Source organism: Macrobrachium nipponense, chromosome 3 (genome assembly GCF_015104395.2).
Source record: "Macrobrachium nipponense isolate FS-2020 chromosome 3, ASM1510439v2, whole genome shotgun sequence".
Classification (NCBI taxonomy): Eukaryota; Metazoa; Arthropoda; class Malacostraca; order Decapoda; family Palaemonidae; genus Macrobrachium; species Macrobrachium nipponense.
Genome location: NC_087202.1, coordinates 96,171,801 through 96,188,393, shown reverse-complemented (window position 1 = coordinate 96,188,393; position 16,593 = coordinate 96,171,801). Strand labels below are relative to the sequence as shown.

At 35.0% G+C, this 16,593-nt stretch overlaps 2 protein-coding genes across 5 annotated transcripts in view; both read left to right on the top strand.

Moving 5' to 3' along the window:
- LOC135221901 (probable G-protein coupled receptor CG31760) overlaps positions 1–7,857 on the top strand; it is a 979,933-nt gene extending 972,076 nt beyond the window's left edge. For all 4 annotated transcript variants that reach the window (XM_064259885.1, XM_064259884.1, XM_064259882.1 and 1 more), the window contains 2 exons: positions 216–359; positions 3,393–7,857. In XM_064259885.1, the coding sequence (XP_064115955.1) occupies positions 216–359; positions 3,393–3,656 (408 nt within the window). In that variant the 3' untranslated portion in view covers positions 3,657–7,857. The remainder of the gene's footprint in view (positions 1–215; positions 360–3,392) is intronic.
- A 1,861-nt stretch (positions 7,858–9,718) lies between these two features.
- Positions 9,719–10,650, top strand: LOC135222456 (uncharacterized). Its single transcript, XM_064260542.1, has 2 exons — positions 9,719–9,811; positions 10,402–10,650. The coding sequence occupies exons 1-2, from the start codon at positions 9,719–9,721 to the stop codon at positions 10,648–10,650; spliced, it is 342 nt and encodes a 113-aa protein (XP_064116612.1).
- The last annotated feature ends 5,943 nt before the right edge of the window (positions 10,651–16,593 follow it).

Genomic DNA, 16,593 nt, shown 5'->3' with positions numbered 1-16,593 from the left:
TATTGAACTGAAAATGAGATGGAATAGTGTGGGGCCTTTATAAATATTACGGTATTATAAATTCTCTGTCCAGTACATACAATTATGAATAATCTACATATGATTTATAATTACAGTGTACGAAAACTGCTTTAGTTATCATTTTCAAAAACAAGTAAGCTACGAAAAACAATGTTAGTTGAAAGCTTACCACTGCTGTTGATCCATCCTTTCAGTTTTATCGCATCATCAAAGGAACCGGTGATCAGTACGACAATCGGGCTCGCGCCAAAGGAGTCACTGCCAGTTTCTCTCTCAATGGCCTCGGTGTGATGAACGACGAGCCAGCAGATCTCTACCAGGAAAATGAGGAACTGAAGGTAAATTCACCCGGCGTGCATGCCCTTACTCATCAATTAGGCGGGTATAATTGCGATTAGGACTCACTTGGAAGTGGTGCTTCCTCAAAATGCAGTTGCCGAAGGGATAAGCAAGCCATTTCTCCTATATAAGTATGCAAAATGAACGAATAAGTATAAATAAATGAATAAATAAATGAGCAGTGATTGCTTGAGTTGGAAGCGACACACCAGAAGTCTTGTTTCAACCTTACGACGTGACCTCAGCATCTCGTTAATATTTTAAAAAGAAATGTGTCCTTTTAAGCATCGGATGATGTATTCTCATAGAGTACAGTACTGACTTTCATGTGAAATTTCCGTCAGTTCTCATAAGTCAATATACAGTACAGCTCCAGTTACAAGTAAGATATATATTACATGCACGATACTCTTTTTATTGAAGTAATTTTTAATTCTTTGACAACAGTTAACTGATCTGATGGCAATATTGAGCTTCTGTAATAATAATAATAATAATAATAATAATAATAATAATAATACTAATAATAATAATAATCAATAATAATTAATAATAATAATAATAATAATAATAATACATCCAAGTAATGAGAAGGGACGGTGAATTTCCTAGAAAACGGGCACCACATAGTAAGAAGGAGTGATGGACTTTCCTAAGGAGGCAGGATGCAACCCGGAACCCCACCACTATAAATACCAACCCAGTCGAATGGGAGGACTGTGAATAGAGCAAAAAAAAAAAAAAAAAAAAAAAAAAAAAAAAATAATAAAATAATTAATAATAAAGTTGTTTATGACGATGTCAGGTTAGGATAGTTTATGAGAAAACTAGCCTAGTTACATTTTAGGTCAGATTTCATTAAGTTTTCCTCACATTTTAGAGGATTCATTAACCTTTTCTATTAGAACCATCTTGAAGAACAAGCAGACAAAAAATACTCGGAAGTCGACTCTTTCCTAATTAGCAATTACTCTGAGGAAAATTCCAAAAAGCTTGTAATAACGACGTGAACCTTTCTGCTGACTGCGAGGAACTGTACGAACGTTTATTCAGAATCATCATCATAAACGTTTGACAACTTTTGTCTTCATGGGTTGGCATCGGGGTTTTTATGAAACGGCTCAACGACTATATAAAACTTGCAACAGGTGCAAGTTGCCTTGGAAAGAAAAGTGAAAAATAAGCTAAATAAAGATGAATGTCTCAACAAACAATGTGTGGGGAAACTCTTCTCTCTTCAGATGTAGAAACGAGTGTCTCAAACAATCTTACACGAATCGTTTTCGAGATTTTCATGAGTCTTCAGTTCTGTATTAGGACGTTATTCAATTCTTGTTGAATCGATGGGGTCATCAAAAAAAAAGCTTGTGGTCTTTTCTCATTTGCTATTTGGGAGAGAAAATTCATGTTGACAAGACGATCCAAAGGGAATCTCGATGCACTGTATTCACTGAAGGCTGCGTTTGATTTGCCTCTCGTCTGGATTTTAGATGAACTTCGATATGGATGATAAACTTCCATCTGAGAAGTTTTCTGACGTCAGTCAGAATTAAGACAACGAACTTTTAAGGAGAGCAAGCAGCATAATTAAAGGGAATTAGATTAACGGAAAAATGTAAAAGGAATAAATAAGTGAAAGACATAAAATGTAATTTTTTATTCTCGCCAACTTTATACAATTATAAATATATATATATATATATATATATATATATATATATATATATATATATATATATATATATATAATATATAGAATATATGTGTGTATATATTATTATATGTATATATATATATATATGTATATAAATAGTATATATATATATATATATATATATATATATATATAAATATATTATATATATATATATATATAAATATTATATGAATATATATATTATGCATATATATATAAACTAAGATTTATTTTATACGGTACTGTGACTGTATAAAAATCTTAATATGTACAGATTAATTATTCTGAAATGGAGAAGTGATTATTAGCCTCAAAATGTAGGAAGGAGTATCTCAACCAAGCTTACTACATGCAACGGTGCGCATTTGTAGGACAACGCTTGTCGTCTTGTATCGTTTGTAGTTTTGGAAGATAAGATTCGTGCAAAAAGACGATGTATATTGAATCTCGGTCTACTGGATTTATTTGTCTGAACTCTAGATGAACTGCGATATGACTGCAAAATTTCTAAGAAAAGTTACGGCCATCTGAGAGTGAACGAAATAGTGTTGTAACAGCAACAGAGGGTTTCTTTTTGTGACGTCACATGCAGAATAAAGACCAGTTTCTTTTTGTGATGTCACATGCAGAATAAAGACCCTCTCATCTTTCGAAAGAAAATAGTATAAGGAGGAAAACTAAATTAACATAACAAAACAGACCAAAGGAATGAATGACTAAAAGACGTGAACTGTAAATGACTCACATTTGGAGTGGAATGGGGCTTCTTCCCAACTCGCTTCTTATCGGTGTTCGGTCTGCCCGAATCTGTCAGGTTTCACGTTTTCCTGTTATCAGAGTGAGTAGACGAATTGGTTTAGGTAGGTTAACCTAGATTATGGCCGCCGCTTACCATTATTTTGACATTATAATATGCTATTAATTTTTAATTCACTTATTCTTTTCATATAAATATTGTGCAAGTGTCTGTATAATACTTTATTTCGTAATTGTAATCTATTTCCTGATGAAAAATATTAAGATGGAAAACTTGTGTCTGTATACTCCTTTATTTCGTAATTGTAGTCTATTTCCTGATGAAAAATATTAAGATAAAAAACTTGCTACCTCTAAATAATTATGGCGCTAAACCTAGTTCATTCGTATAACAGGAATGAATGGGAAGAACGAAAAAACACACTACTACATTACAAAAGAATGCCCTTTTTTAACAACAATTGCCAAGATTTAAAAGGCATACCTTACGTAAAATCATATCTCCCATCAGTGATGTTCTTCTCTCTGCCTTCAGTTTTGTTCTCCCTTCCTTCTCTAATGACAAATTTTCGTCGAACAGGAGGAGATCCAGAAACTGGCTGCCCAGATGGAGTTCATGAAGATTGTCCACATGGAAATGAACAATCGCCACCTGAAGCCGAAACCGGGCGGGTACTTCAGCGAGAAGAACTCGGTGATGAGCAGCGCCCAGTCCCCCGGGGGCAAGACCAACCCCAACCACCCAGCCTCTGCCGCCTCCAAAATGGATTGCAGCGGGGGCGGCAACGAGAACTCCTCGGTGAGGCTCTCCCCGGCGGCGGAGCTGGCTTCGGAGAGGGTATGACTAGTTGCTCAGAGTGAGGAGGTATGGTTGTGAAGACGAGTGAAAGATGCCCCCTCTCTTTTATATTTGAGCGATGTCAATAAATATTTGGTGGAAAGATGCACAAGTGCTGTTTTTAAGTGGATTTATCTTTAAATGGAGTGATTTAAAAATGGTGAAGTCCATAAGCAATTTTGAAAGAATAAGTGATGATAATGCCACTGTGTTCGTTCAACAAAGTGGAGGTTTGCGTAGATAACTTGTGAAATGGAACGGGTATTTTGGATGAGTTCAAGCGAATGGACTTGTCTTGGTTATATTCATCAGTATTCGAGTGGAATGAATTAATACAGAAATGTTGTAATTGTTGGTAAATGTGGGTATCGATACCTGAGAATTAAACCATATATTAATTGTTTATGAATTTAGTATAAAGTAGTCATTAGGGAATTACCTGTAGCTTGAAGAGTTTGGATTGAGTGCTTTCAAGATCTTGGTCTGCTGCAATCTTACACCAAAATACAAAGATTATAAAAACTAAATGTTTTAACTTTTACTATTTAATGTAGCCGATGCAGTTTTATTTCCATAGGCAGGAGAAGGGAAACAGAATTATGAAAGTTATACAGATTTCGAGAAAGAATTTGTATGAAGTCGATAGGCAGAATATGATAGTTTTTGTTATAATTTTTTTTTTATAAAAAGGGAATTTAAGGATATTTACAGTTCAACATATTTGTGCTTAGATTTGGATTTTTAGTAGAACTGAAAATAGAGGGGTACTATTCTAAGTGCTTTTTACAAAAGCTGTACAAGTCCTGTACTGGTACTTATTATCAAAATTTCGACAATGGCCTTAAAAGAAATTCTTGAATTTGTACATACGATGCATTTCCTATAGATTTCTAAGTTTTGTGGTCATCTCTGAAAAGAATTTTTGATTTGTGGTCTTGAAACTTTGCAAATTATAAATTACTACCTATTTAAAACCAAACATTGCCTTGCTGATGATTTGCTTGTTTTGTCGTGAAAAATCAACTTTATTTTGGGACTTTTGTTAGTGGCTTATTTATTAGGCAAATCATTCCAAGACAGTATTAACTATTTCAGTATTCCTAAATGAGTTTTTGTGAAACGGAGGGAGTAGATTAATAAGTGCTTTAGAGCACCGTGACGCTTACTTGTGTACAGATCGTGACGATGTATTATTGTTGCCTGGAAAAGAAAAATGGCTCTAATATTTTGATGATTTGTACAACCACTGAACGTTAGATTATCCCATTGCTTCTTCACGTAAATGAGTGAAATTGCATTTGAAAGTAGTTTTAAGTGAGAGTTAGTCATTTCAAGTGAACTTCAGTATAATAATCTTACGTTGAATACCGAAATTTCTGTATTGTATGTTTATATAAATGTCTCCTTTGAGTTACTGAGTGAAGTGTGTCGAGTAGAACTTGTAGAGATACTTTTTATTTGTTCAGTTTGCCTTCTTTTCCATTGAACTAAATAGCAGTGATGCGGTCTCTTGGATGGCGCTTTTGATGTCAATGAGGTTGGAAATAGGAATATGTTTCAGAATATAGTACAATTACCATAGTGAGAAATGTTTTATTGTGGAAAATTTATGATGTCTTTTATAAAGAATATAGCAAATACGAATGGTCTTGAGAGAACTTGTTGGCTTGCTCGTGGTGATTTTACCTACCAGTATCGTATGTAAACAGCTTTGGAAAATATTTGCTTCGTCGATCATATAGAAAGAGCGTTGCTCATGTGCTGACATTTTCGCGATTGCAAACTCAGAGAGGGATCGCGGTGTTTCACTTGTTAGTCTTTGGACTATGAATCTCACATCAAGGTTTAATTTTAAACGAAGGTTCGTTCCCTTTCTTAGGTATTGTGGTACATTCCACTCTAGTCTGTGTCGCAGCTTTTATGTTCTGCTCCCAGTCTGAGAGAAATTTCGCACTAAATGATAGGTACCGAATCTCATGGAATGAATCGTAGTGGGTATTTTATTTATAAACAAAACTCGCCGCGAATAAATTAGGAAAATATATTAGTGTTATTATTGTGTTAACTATTTTCGTTCACTTTTTGAGGAGAGATAAGCCATAATCAGAAATGTCCAGTACAAAATGTACTTCGTACCTTTAAAATGGTACAAAGCAACATAGTTTTTCTATTTTCAGTTTCTAGTTTTCAGCATACTAGCCTCAGTCTCAATAATTTCATTATTAACCATTTATCAGTATTTTTTTCGACGTGCTACGCATGGATGAATTCTTTTGAAGTACAGGATTTTTCATCGAAAAAAAAGCTTCCAGAGTTATGTTTACAATTAGTTTTACAGCTACTGAAACCCTTGATACAAATTGAACTTCATATATTTCATGCAATGTAACAGAAAAATAAAACACATTTGTGTTTACCAGTAGATGAAAAATCCCTGTTTTAGAAGGTGCTATTTGTTGATAAAAGGAGAGAGCTCCATTTTGATTGCGTAAGAGTTCAAAGAAGAAACTGACTGCTAGTCCCAACTAGGCATCATCATGCAGTGCTTCGACAACGCAGAGCCAGGATTTCCTTGAGAATTGTCGACGTCATCACTACAGAATGAAAAAAAGAAGCGTTTTCACTTTTTGTTGAGACCAACTCTGTGTCGAGACTATTAATCATTGCGAGCTTATTAATAATGTATATCTGTACGTGTCTGTCTGCTTTCGTTTATGTGTGTGCTTGTGCATAACTCAGTACTTTCATTAGAGCCCCATTTCAGTTTGTTAGTGTCCATTTGTAGAGGCATTGATTTGATTCGTTGGCTCGTTTGGCTGAAACTTTAGATGGAATTCAATCCATCTTGCTTTATTGGTTTAATGCATTTACCAAATTGGAAGTGATTTGGTTTAATGTACAATTTAAGTGTGGTTATTGTCAGAGAAACTGGAATGGTGATTCATAAAACAAACAAGTATAGATGCTTGTTAGAGAAATTTGACAAGAAAATATTTTTTTAGCGTACTACACTATTTTGTCTTTCTATGAAAAGTTGCCACCTACTTCTGATCAATTCAGGACGTTTTGCAGGCTTCAAAGCCTCATGGTCAACTGTTGCCCAAACTCCTTGAAATTAAATATTTTTTCATCCATCTTCATTAATATTGCATTGCTTCCAGAGGAGAGAAAATAGAATACCTTTGTAAATGTATTTCAAGATCAAAATGCAGTAGCTGGTTGTTCATAGTGCAGCAATGATTCATTATATAGGAGCTACTAATAGGCTCTGTAGGGATACTTTCGTTTAACTTGTAATGAAGTGCATCACATTGCTTTTTGGTCCAGTAACCACCAGCTTCTAATGATTTGGTCTTCAAATATGTACTACCTGTATCAGCACATCTGGTAATGGCTGATGAGAAACGGAAAGATCTTGCACAACAGACTCGAGCTGGAAAAACTTATTTTTGAATTGTTTGAAGGGACCAAGTCAAGCAGGATATAAAGTATGTAGGAAAGTATTTTAGTAACTCGAGATAGATAAACTGGCGCTGCAGAGCAAAAGCTGGTTTTTAGATACGTAGTCGATACGGCATGCAAGTTTCACGCAGAAGTTGGAAGATGAGTAATAAGACTTAACACTTAAGCTTTTCTATTGTAAGAAGTTAAACCATGTAATGCACGGAAATTCGAAATTGTCGTAAGCCTAACATGTGAAATATTTTGTTTTCATTTTCTGAAGAAGTGAGGAGTAACTGCCCTTCGGAAATCGCAACCAACTGCAATTTACTCCTGAGCCCCAATTGATTTCCTTTTCCGATAAATGTCGTAGTTGGGCGTTGTATTTTCTGGGTCTAGTTTCTCCGTTTTCTCTGATGAAAATCACGTGTAGAAAACAGATCTTCTTCAGGGACTGATCTAAAAGACATTGCGGCGTGACCAACATGAAGGTCATGTTGTGATAAGCTATGTTTTTGTCAAAATGTCTATACCATCAGTGTTCACTGTCAACATAACTATTATTTATCTTATTCAATGAATGAAGGCTTACATTTAAGGATTATAGTCAAACTCGTTCAGCCTCTTGTTATGATGCATGATGACTTAGTGAAACTTCTATAACTTGTATGTTGTCTGGTTTAACCCATTAGGTCATAAGAATAATCAGATTAATATTGAATGGACTCCATATGTTTAGAAGTACCAAATAAAGAGGTCTACTATACGTTACGTATTTTATTTTCTACTTTCACTTATTATCTAGTGTGAAAAATTATGTATTGGTATACCATAATCTTATCGTGTAGGATAGGTATAACAATTTTGTTGAAATATATATATATATATATATATATATATATATATATCGATATATATATATATATATATATTTCCGTACCTTGTGATCAACGGCTATGGTTGTGCAGGAAATCGTTTGGTTGTCCTGTTTGTGATATTTTTTTACAATTTTTAATTCAACGGTTACGGTTTGAAAATGCTTTGCTGACTCACTGAGCTAAAAGAGTCTGGTCTCGTTGTCTGTTACAGTTTCTTTTTATTGCAATAATTATTGTAAAGGTCAGTTTATAAAGGTCTGTTTTTTTAACATATGCACTATTATGTGCACTATTTTTTTTATTTTTTGCATCTAAAAAGCCATCCAAGTATCCTTTTGCAGTTGTTACAGGCAATAAAAAAAGCCAGTGGCCGAGAATGATAAAACCATTTATAAACTGCTTGTGGTTCTGCCTTAGTAGCTAACTAATATCTCTGATAAGTTTTGATAAGTTTAAATGTTACTGAAAAAAAACTGTCATTAACATATATTTCTACCTTGGGTGTGTTAGTTAGATAAGTTTTAACCTCGTTTGAAACAGTAACATAAGGCAGCATCCCTTCACTGATACAGATTGCGAGGTCTTCTTCTGTTACACTTTTAAAATCTTTATCCTCAATTTGCCTTTCAGTACTGACACACTGGATCCAAGCGTTTGGTCTTTCACCTAAATCTTATATTAAGATCCGATTTGTAAAATGAATAAGAGTAAGACTGTTGATAGTCTACGAGTAAGCTACAGGAACATCTGCCTAATTGTTATAACCCACTATAGGCATCCCTAATCTCTCGAATAATGGGGTAAAAACACTAACATACATTTGTTTCTGTCTACAGTTATTTGTTACCTAGAACAGAAGCATGCTGGCCGCAGCGAAGGCTGCTGTAGACCGTGGATTACAGTAGACAGCTACGTAAGATTTTGTAAGTTTGTTTGTATAGTGTTTTACGTTGCATGGAACCAGTGGTTATTCAGCAACTGGACCAACGGCTTTACGTGACTTCCGAACCACGTCGAGAGTGAACTTCTATCACCAGAAATACATATCTCTCACCCCTCAATGGAATGCCCGAGAATCGAACTCGCGGCTACCAGGGTGGCACGCCAACACCATACCGACCACGCCACTATGACGCTAAGATTTTGAAAGAAGCCTCGCCAAATTGTGATGGTTGGCTTCTTCATAATGTCAAGAAACATTACCACCTTTTGATGGGGTATTGTCTTGGAAAAGCCAGCCTAAAGAGAGAAGGGGCTGTGCTGCCTGGAAGGGTAGAAGCCTTGAAGGGCCCAATTTGTGGTACGATATTTTTTGTTACGCTTTGTTTTATAAACCCATTTGTAATAATTAGTTGTTTGTACCTACTTAGTGCCAAAACTTCAGCACTCAATTTAAAATTGTCTATTTCTGTACCTACAGTTAACTTCATACACGGATCATTGTTACACTAAGCATATAGAATAGATAATCTCTTAGGACCACGAGGCATAATACATAATACTAGAACGCAGGTGGATGCCAACTAAGCGAAGTAAAGGAACTCCATCACGCCGTAAGAATATTTACTTGTGTACTGAATAGACCAATAAACCCACGGTACTTAATAAAGCGGTGTGGAAGGTTACCGTAGGGCGTGCCCTGAATGGTGCTAGGAAGGTTACATGCTTTATACAGTGGAGATCATTTTTAATCCCTTCTCTTCAGTCCCAAGCGACGTGAAGTAATATATATAAAGATGCACTCTGAAAATGATGGACGCTGATATGAGAGCAATTTATGATACACTCAGAACGAACCCCCGTAGGGAAATAGTGCCGTCAGTGTACATCATTCGGTGCAATGTAGGCATTACTTAAAGTTTCCTTGCTGCGTCCTTCTGTCCCTAGCTGCAAGTACTTTCATTCCTTTCACTTTGCCTCCGTTCATATTCTCTTTCTTTCATCTTACTGTCCACCGTCTCCTAGCAATTGTTTTATAGTGCAACTGCAAGGTTTTCCTCTTGTAACACCTTTCAAACCTTTTACTGTCAATTTCCGTTTCAGCGCAGAGTAGCCTTAGTTGTCCGAGTGCTTGGCATAATGACAAAAATCTATAAATCAAAAGATACACAGAGAACATTATTGCATAGCACTGTCTTGATAGCTCTATTTAGGGTCAAAGATAACTTCAGATACTTTCTGATGATAAGCTTTACCTCACAAAAGTTGGTGGAATCAAGCCACTTTTTTCCGAGGGCAACTACTCATTTTAAATTGTTTGGAACTATGAATAATATTGTTGTTTTATATTCGTTGAGCTATGAACAAAATCAATATTTACAGCAGGAATACTGTACTTTGACAAAATGAAGTCTGTTGTTTGTTTTTCATGTCCATCCACTTCATTTTTGCCTAACATTTGAGTCCAAATTTGTTTTGCGAATCTTGAAAAGGTGTATGACAGGGTACCAAGAAGAGTAGTCTGTTGGTGCTTGAAGAGAGGGAGTACCAGAGAAGCTGGTAATGTTAGTGATGATGATGTAAGAGGTGGCCCAAGAACCACTGCACAGACAAAATATGGGGAAACTGAGGCATTCCCGGTGGAGGTTGGCCTCCTTCAGGGATCAGCTCTGAGTCCATTCTTGTTCCTCGTCATTATAGACACACTGACATCAGAATTAAGGAGCAACAAAGAACTGTAGGAACCGATGTTTGCTGATGATTTAGTCATTATAGCAGACACAGAAGAAGAACTGGAAAAAAGGTTTTTACCAATGAAAAGAGCCCTAGAAAGGAAAGGATTGAGAGTAAACATTGGGAAGACACAGCTAATGATTAGTAGTAAAGAAGGATATGAAGTAAACATTCAAGTGGAGGATGGTACAGTGCTAAAACAGAACAATGGGTTCAACTAGTTAGGTTCAATAACAACAGACGAAGGTACTGAGAAAGCAGTGAGGCAGAAAGTGATACTGTGAAAGAAGCATGGAAAAAATAGAGAGAAGTAACTGGGGTTGTTTTAGACAAAAATTGCCGTTAAGTCTTAAAATGAAGATTTAGCAGACAGTTATAAGGCCCGTACTATTACATGGGGCAGAAACTTGGGCACTAATGAGGAAAGAGGAGGAACTGTTGGAAAGAACCGAGATGAGGATGGAGAGATGGATTGCTGGAATATCACTGCTGGAAAGGAGGGGAGTCAAGATATAAGAAGACTGTGTGGTAGTAATGTAAAGGAGAAAGCTAGGGAAGCTCATCTAAGATCCTACGGCCATGTAATAAGAAGAGAGGAAGATCAAGGAATAGAAATAGATGGATTAAGTTGACTCGAGCGGCTGACCCTGCTATACAGAGGGACTAATAAGTTCGAAAGAAGAAGGTAAGAACTGAAAGAGAAACAACCTTTCGCCTTACAACCATCCTTACAATCATCTTAGTGCGTATCTTTTCCACCACCCAACCCTATTCCAAGAGGATTTCCTTGCCTTTTTCTCTTTCTCTTCAAGTCAGTTTTTATAGCAGTTCTGTTAATATCCTCCATTTATCACCCCATTTACACTCTTGACTAAAGATTAATCTCCCTCTCTTTTAAAATGTCAGTGTCTTCAGATATTAATGTTCATATCAAACAGTTAACCAACTACTTGGTTTTACTTGATAGGGAAGTTCAGTCCCATTTGTACTTCATGCTTTTAGACTAGTTCAAAAGTTTCTAGGAATCTTATAAAACCAATATACACCGATTGCTTTTGAAAAATACGATTTTGCATATTCCGTTCGAGCTAGATCCACAATATTTTAAGGTGTCACTTGCAAACAGTCCCGCCTCCTGTCACCTTTCCCGAGAGGATTAAATGAAAAGAGGTTCTTGCATCAGTTCCTCTGTCTTCTATGTTATTCCAGTTATAACCTTTTCCCACTGATGTGTAGTAACACTGCTTTTTGCTGAAAGTACAACATATGTTAAAGCTATGCTGATATAAGGGACCTCTTTTCAAACTGTTGAAAGGGTATCTTGGTCAAGTTGTCAGACTCGACTATTTTATTTTCAAAATAATTTCTTTGCTCGGTATCGCTAAAATGTTACATTTCCCTACCACTTACAGTCCATAATACGAGAAATCCGTTTTAAGAATAATAATAATAATAATAATAATAATAATAATAATAATAATAATAATAATAATAATAATAATAATAATAATAATAATAATAATAATAATAACCTTTATTCCAATAATACATTGGGTTTTCTATTTACATCAGGTCATCAACCAAGGTTAGAAAGCGTACATTAAAGCTATTAAAACAATAAAATCATAGTATACTATAACAACATACACACATACATACATATACATATCTATATATACATATACACATATACACACATACACACATACATACATATATATAAAACTTGAATTAGGAAAATCACAATTTTGGTTATAAAACATTGTTCCTAGAACAATAATTAGTAAAATTACTCCAATATAAAATGTTCTTCATAGATAATGGTATGTCTTAAAAAGCGGTTATTGACGTGAGACGTGGCTAATGTCAGGTACAGTTGTTTCCTATAAAACTTATCTACGAAGATAAATCATTGTTTAAAAGATGTTTTCTTAGTTTATTTTTAAAAGGTCTTAGGGATTCTTCGTCTTTCAATGAGCCAGGTAAACTATTCCATAACTGTGGACCTTTAGTATTTATTTCCCTTGATCCTATATCGGTATTGGCTCTTCTGGACACTAGATTATTTGCTTGTCTTGTAGTCATCCCTGTCACCGAGTCAACGGTTCTAAAATTATAAAGCCAGTTCGGAAAAACATTTTTTAAAACTTTAAAAACAAAAACACAAACATCAAAAGTGTACTTGTTTTTCACTTTCAACCAACCCAGTTCTAGTAAAATTGGAGATATATGATTATATTTTCTCACTGTACCCATGGCCACCCGAGCCGCAAAATTTTGAAGTTTTTGAACTCGTTGCATAAGGACGTTGCTTGTTGAACCCCATATTATATAGCAGTAATGAATTAAACTTCATACTAACGATTGCACTACGATTAGGCGAGTTTCTGGTTCGAATAAATTTTTTAGTCTATTGAGATAAATAAGTGTTCCCATAACTTTTCTGTGCAGTTCATCAATATGTTTTTCGAATGTCATGTGTTTATCGAAGTGCACTCCAAGATTCTTTACGGATTCCATAGGTTCGATGATGGCCCCATTAAAATTGATTTTGATGTTATCCCCGATTTCGGATAGATATTGCCTGGAGCCTAGGAATATACACTGAGTTTTACCTTCATTCAACAATAAGCCATTTATTTGAAAATACATCTTCACTCCATATAAAATCTCCTCAGCTTTGCTTACTAAATCTTCCAAGTTAGCTATCAATTATTATTTGAGTGTCATCAGCATACTGAACAATGAAACAGTCACTTAAAAAATTTCTCAGGTCATTTACATAGATGTTGAATAAAATTGGTCCTAGGATTGAACCTTGAGGTACACCAAAACCGACGTTTTTGGGGGTTGAGACAACATTTTTGAGTGACAGATTGTACTCGATTACGTAAATAGTCTGCGAACCAGGATGGATCAATATAAAGTGTCTGACATTTACCCAGCAAAATTTCATGGTTCACACTATCAAAAGCTTTCGACAGATCGAGAAGTAGTAAAAGGGAAATTTTCTTCTTGTCTATGTTATCGTAGATTTTATCCGATATTTTTAATAGTGCTGTTTCCGTTGATAGTTTTGGTCGAAAGCCAATTGACTGTTAGAAATGAGGTGATTACTTTCTAAGTATTCAGTTAACTGGTTTGATACTATTTTTTCTAACATTTTAGATAAGACGGGGAGTAAAGAAATTGGCCTGTAATTAGAAATTTCGTCTCTATCTCCGTTTTTAAAATAAGGAACAACATGGGGATTTTCCACGTTTCTGGGTAGATATTAGTTACGATAGATGTATTAATAATTATAGTAATGTAAAATAAAATTATATATAGAGTATCTTTTATAAAACGGACCGGTATGCCATCGGATCCGTACGCATTTGACTCTTTGAGAGAACTAATGACTAGAATGACAGTATCACAGTCAACAGGTAACGGTTTAAAAGAATATAAATGATTGTTTGGGAATGTATTCATTTCATCGGTTTGTGCTCTTCTATTATTCCTGGCCAGTTCTTCTTGCGTTCTTTCATATGTCTTTCTTCCTACATTCGCAAAATACTCATTAAATTTCTCTGCCTTGTCAGTTAAATCTTCATTTTCTATTTGAGATTCTTTGTTAGTATTATTGGGGAGAATTGAACGCACTATTTTCCAGGAAGTACGTAAGTTATTCTTATTACTTCTAAGTTCGTTCCTGTAGTGTTGTTTCATACTGTTATCCATTTCAATTTTTACTTCCTTCTTTTTCTCTTTAAAATTATTTCTCAATATTGTATTATTCCTATCCTTCTTGATACGTTTTGTAATTTCTCTCTTATTATTATATTTTGTTTGATGTTATTAGTTATCCAGGGTTTAGGGGGCGGGTGATTACTTTCGTTACTATTGGAGCACATTTATCAATACATTTGGTTAAAACATTCGTTAAAATTTGCACTTGAGAACTTACATTATCAGTGTTTAAAATACCATTCAAAGTGGGTGTTTCTTTCATTACCAAATTACAGATACTCACTTGGAAATAATTCTTAAGACATCGGAAAGTTTTATGAATGGGTTGTTTCTTAGGTTTACGTAAATTTAAGGTAACTATGATAGCTTCGTGGTCGCCTACTGGGCTTGGAATAACGTCCGAATCGAGTACCATTTCCTTATTATTAGTAATTAGTAAATCTATCAACGTTGCTGAGTCTGAAGTTACTCTGGTTGGTTTTGTAATGAGTTGGTGTAACTTAAGGTTATTTACAACTTTATTCATTTTGTTGTCTGTTTTGAGCAAGTCGTCGTTAAAGTCTCCAAGTATAAGAATAGGCCTGTTTCGTAAAATTATGTTTTTAAAAGAATCGGAAATATAATTAAAAGATGAAACATTTGCTTTTGGGTGACGATATATACAACCTAAAATAATTGACGGTAATTTACGGTGTTGTACTGATAACCATTTAGCTTCAATGCCCTCCTGTTTTTCAATGCAATTATTTATTACATTTACCTTTAAATAATCTTTGACGTATATGCAAACTCCACCTACTCGGCCATGGTCATCTCGATAAAGTTGATAAGAGGGAATATTAATATATGCATCATTCTTATAAGGATATAGCCACGTTTCACTCACACATAAAATGTCAAAATTGTCTTTTTCTAATAAATGTTTAACTACATGTTTATTGCTTGAAAGTGATTGTGCATTAATATACATAATAGTCATAAAATTACGGCGATTGGTAGAACTAAACTCTTCGGCACTATCATCTTGGCCATCTTTCTAGTTCTTTTGCAAAATACTACATAATTTGCTCTTATGACCATAGGATGTATTGTAAGTGACTGAGAAGAAGAATGCAGAGTAAAGGAAATTATAGAAAACTAGAACTGGTGTACGTCCTTTAAAAACCGTATTAGGAATAGGAAGAAATAGTGGTGTTTCACAGCATGTAACATCAGATGTGACAAGGCTGGTGAAACATGTAGTAGAAGATTGGGTGTGGAAAGTTTTAAAGACTGCCAGGAAGAAAGCGTGAAGGGTGAAAGCAGAAAGCTTGAAATTGATGTAAATAAAAAAGAAAAAAGTCTGAGCACCCAAGGCTTGAAAATTAAAAAGAAAACATAAGATTGTAGAATGTATGCATATATGACAAAGTAATAGATGACGAAGTGCAGATTTACTTACGCTAAAGGAAGACAGTTAGAGATTACATAACAAAAATGGGGCCAAAAATAACGGAGGGCCCGAGTTATTATACTCTAGATGTAAAATCCAAACATAGGAAAGAAGGAGGATAGTGAAATATGAAATATCTTGGGAAGGGGAAACACTGAACATATTAATTGCAGAAGACTTCAAGAGATGAACATTCAAAGCAAAGTGGATGGACCAGAAGCCCCCTATCAAAAAGGTAGCAAAAAATCATAATAAACGCGAGTGGAAATTGGTAAATATACTGGAGGAAAATGTCATCTATGTAATTAATTGTTGGCATTCATTAACAGAAACCCCCTCAGGGAAGTAGCGCCGTCAGAGCACCTCAAGAGGAACATTAGGCATTGCTTAAGGTTCTTTGTAACGTTGCTTCGGCCTCTAGCTGATCTCAAATTCTCTTTCTTCCATTTTGCTTTCCACCCTCCCCTAACAATTGAGTCATAGTGCAACTGCAAGGTTTTCCTCCTGTTACACCTTTCTAACCTTTATACTGACAGTTTCCTTTTTTGCGCTGAATGATCTTTTGCGTGACAACGCTTGGCCTTTGACCTAAATTCTATTCTAGTCTATTAACAGAAACTGCAAGAACAATAATAACAATAATAATACTAATGATATTTGCACAACAACAATATAAAAAAGTCATGGAAACTAACGACACGGGGAAGCGAAAACTGAGGAATATGTGGACAGAGTTCTTGCTCTGAAGAATTTACAGTAATTCTGTCAGAGAAATCAAATACACTGC